Here is a 3,907-nt window from a genome sequence, read left to right on the forward strand (position 1 = left end):
ATCATGGGCGTCCTTGTAGTTGCATGCTTTGCTTCCTGCTCTAGAGAAACCCTTACGTGTCTCACATGCACTCAAAAACCTAACACACTAGTTTCATTTTGGTGACACGCTCATGCTCCGCAGTCCACATAGTACAACTGTACAAGTGTTGGATATGCGACTACTTGCGCTCTTGTGTCTCAGTTCTTCCACGTTTTTTACGTGCATCATGCACTTCTTCCTCTACAATGATGATATTTTCTAGGCATTTATTTGTTGTCTCCAATTCTTTCAATGGGCATTGAAGATCTTCCTTAAATTGAAAAATTGTTGTCCAAGTTTTAATCATGGTCATGTTAACGAATGCACTTAGGACAATTGTTAATAGGGTTTTACTAACGTGTGCTCTTAGGACATACATTAATAAATTATTTTATAAAACTTTTTTTAATAAAAAAATAACTTACTATTTTGACAAATTTTTTCAATTTTATTATAAAAATTTTCTCAAAATGGATGATTGATGTATGTCCTAATTAAGGACATACGTTAACCAGACATTTATTAATAAATCATAATAGAAAATTTTGGACATCATTTTTATGAGAAATATAAAAACTTGTCAACAACATTTATTCTATTATCATTCTCACATTTATTGTTTTAATAATTCCCTTTAATCAGTCATCCTCCTTGAGTTTGAAGGGGATGTTAGAACATATAATATTATCATAAATGTGTAACCAATAAAAGATATAATAATTTTGAGACAAAATTTAGTTATAAAATTGATTGTAGCTTAAGACTACAACATTACTCAGTATCTTTTTATTAGATGTGAATTTTGACAAATTTATCATTAGATTACATTTTGTTCTTACATTACAATGTTTGCAAAATTTTTAGAAAATTAAAAATTAATAGCTATGTCATCAATAAATTGTTTAAGGCTCCATTTGGTTTACGTTTTTCACGATTTGCGTTTGCGTCTGACAACTTTTTTTTTTTTTGACCAGCACCCAGTGCACTGTTCATGGGACATGAACAATGCATCAAGGAAAATGAACAGTATTTTTTTAGTGTGAAAAGTAACCAGAATTATTTTTTTATTGCTTTCAGTTTTCAGCAAAATAAGCGGTATCCAAACGCACACTAAATTGCAAGTTTTTGTAATTTAAAATTATGCATAAAATTTAAACTTTAGATCATATAGTAAATAATATCTAATTGATACAAAATTTGTCATGTGCATTAAAAGTGTAAAAAAACATACAATTCAACGGTTAGATTTTCGAAATATGGAGCAATATTTAGTATAGTTACAACAAGTTTTGTAACTAAACTTTATCTTTAGTCATAAATGTATAAACTATAGTCATCTAGAATACCATAAACTACAATGGTTTTGTAATGCCATAAGTTATTGGGGTTTTAAATTTTAAATTTTCAACTAAATGTAATGGTTTCAAGTTATTGCGGTTTTATATATTACAGTATCTAGATGCTACGTCTACAATATTTTTACAATAAATTACAGGTGGTTAGTTATTATTGATTCAAATTTGAATCTAACATAAAAATTACTTTTTTGCCTCAACAATAACAATTAGTAACAACCTGCCATTTTAGATTTGTTGTAAAAATGTTATGAAAATGTTGTGGACATATCATTTCTTATTTTGCAATTCAATTTGTTTTACACAATTATGATTGAAAACTGAAAAAAAAAGAAAATGCAGTTGTTAAAGATTTTTTCGCTACGAAAATTGTCAAGACAAACTAGATTAATTCTTTTCTTGAATATGCTCTCTCCATTTACATCCATTTATTTTCTTATTCACTCGTGATCAGTGCTGTTGCCAAAGTATTAAATATTTCAGTTCCCAGGTGCCAAGAAAATCCAAAAGTTATTTAAAGCCATCCATATGTTCTGATTGTGTGGCGACGCAATGTCAACGCTTGTAACGAAGGTAAGCAACTGACAGTCCTTTTCTCTCTCTCTCCAGCATTTATAAAAAGGTAACCCAACACACACATCACGCAGTGACTTCCACACCACCATTCTCTGTCAAAGTTGTTCGTGTAGTGCATGTATATATGTGAGTAAGACATAAAGAGAGAGAGAGAGAGAGAGAGAAACACACACAAACAACAGCAGCCCAGATTCTTCAGAGAGAGTTATGAAGCTCGTATGGTCCCCAGAAACTGCTTCAGAAGCTTACATAGACACTGTTAAATCTGTAAGCATACTCTGAATCCAAAATTGAACCCACCTGTATATATTTTCCTACTATTCTATTTCAAACTTTCTCAAAAAAACTATACCAACTCCATTGTAATATACGATATAATATATATATATATATGTATATATACACACTGACTATGATTGTTTCTATATTTTTATTTTTTACGCAGTGTCAGTGCTTCAAAGAATCCAGTATAGCCGAGCTCCTCTCCACCATGGCAGCCGGTTGGAACACAAAGCTAATAGTCCAAGCCTGGTTCCACGGCGCTCCAATCGTGACAAGCATAGGGCTGGCCATCGCAGCCCGCCACACGCGCGGGCGGTACGTGTGCATAGTCCCTGACGAGCAGTCAAGGCAAAAGTACATGAACGCCATGAAAGAACACGATGAAGTGGCGCCGCCGCCGGAGGTGGTGGTGGGTGAGGCCGAGGTGGCGATGGCTGGGCTGGTGGGTGTGGATTTTCTGGTGGTGGATTGCGAGCGTGGAGATTTCGACAGGGTGCTGAGGTTTGCGAAACTGAATCAGAGAGGCGCGGTTTTGGCATGCAAGAATTCGAATACGAGAGATGGAAACGCGGTTTCGGGGTTTCGATGGCATGGGGTGCTTGAGAGAGGGGCACGTGTGGTGAGGACTGTGTTTTTGCCTGTGGAGAAAGGGTTGGATATTGCTCATGTAGGGAGTACTACTATTGGTGGGAGTAGGAGGAAGGCTCCTCGTAGCCGTTGGATCAGGCATATCGATGCACAGTCCGGCGAAGAACACGTGTTTCGGGGATAAAATTTCACAACTTTTTTCACAATTGTTGAATGGAAAAAACAATCACAGAATATTGGGCCCAAATTTTATCCCTACTTTACTGCTTGTAAAAAAGACTGAAAATTTTTGTGTTTCTAAACTTGGTATTATACCAACAAGCTCATCCCTTTGAGTTTTGCTGCATTAGGACGAGGGGAAGGGATTAAGAAGTAGAAGCTTCAATCAATGTATATATTTGTTTATGTATGTGCATATAGTAGCATTTGTGTCTAAATTTTGAATTTGTCCTTGCTGTTTGGACTTTGGTGTTGATCATGGATTAATTAAGTGGTATATATGGCAGAATAGCTATTATTAAGTGGTGTGTATTGCAGTATAGCCATGACAAGGTCTCATCTCTCATGCATGGTTGAGGTTATAACTTTCTTATGTATATAATTAAAATTGTAATTAGACAGATTTGAGATTTCCGGTAGGAAGGTATATACTATATACAATGTTTAACTAACTATATTAAAAGTTCTATTTTTTTTTTTAAAAAGAAAAACTAACTCTATTAAAAAAAACTAATTAAACTTAGAATTTTCTTTAAAATTGCGTTTGAAGGATTTGAAAAAAACAATTGCTTGTATAAATTTAACAACACGTAATAGTTTGAGTTTTAAAAAGTTTGCTCGAACAAAAATGTTTATGATATTATAAATTTGGATTGACAATTTACATCTAAGCATTTCAAATTTTTATATATATAAGACTTGGAATTACGCAAATTGGGTCAGGTTTGAGCACAAATAGAGCTTCATGAATTACAAGATATGGTTTCAGATCATGTGGCTTGGTTTCTAAGTCTTAGGTGGAAGCCGATTATGCGGGTTACTTAGGTGTGACCGATTGTATTGCTCAGAGAGAGAGAGAGAGATTT

General features: G+C 34.1%; 1 protein-coding gene across 1 annotated transcript; it reads left to right on the top strand.

Annotated features, from left to right (window-relative positions):
* Nucleotides 1–1,927: 1,927 nt before the first annotated feature.
* On the top strand, nucleotides 1,928–3,396 carry LOC142641250 (uncharacterized). The gene is made up of 2 exons (XM_075815648.1): nucleotides 1,928–2,219; nucleotides 2,398–3,396. The coding sequence occupies exons 1-2, from the start codon at nucleotides 2,160–2,162 to the stop codon at nucleotides 3,004–3,006; spliced, it is 669 nt and encodes a 222-aa protein (XP_075671763.1). The 5' UTR covers nucleotides 1,928–2,159; the 3' UTR covers nucleotides 3,007–3,396.
* The last annotated feature ends 511 nt before the right edge of the window (nucleotides 3,397–3,907 follow it).

The sequence above is a fragment of the Castanea sativa genome, chromosome 6 (assembly GCF_040712315.1).
Source record: "Castanea sativa cultivar Marrone di Chiusa Pesio chromosome 6, ASM4071231v1".
NCBI lineage: Eukaryota > Viridiplantae > Streptophyta > Magnoliopsida > Fagales > Fagaceae > Castanea > Castanea sativa.

Coding starts and splice junctions, on each gene's coding strand:
- LOC142641250 (XM_075815648.1), top strand. CDS start 2,160: ATGAAGCTCGTATGGTCCCCAGAAACTGCTTCAGAAGCTTACATAGAC. Junction 2,220..2,397: donor ACATAGACACTGTTAAATCT/GTAAGCATACTC, acceptor TTTTTTACGCAG/TGTCAGTGCTTCAAAGAATC.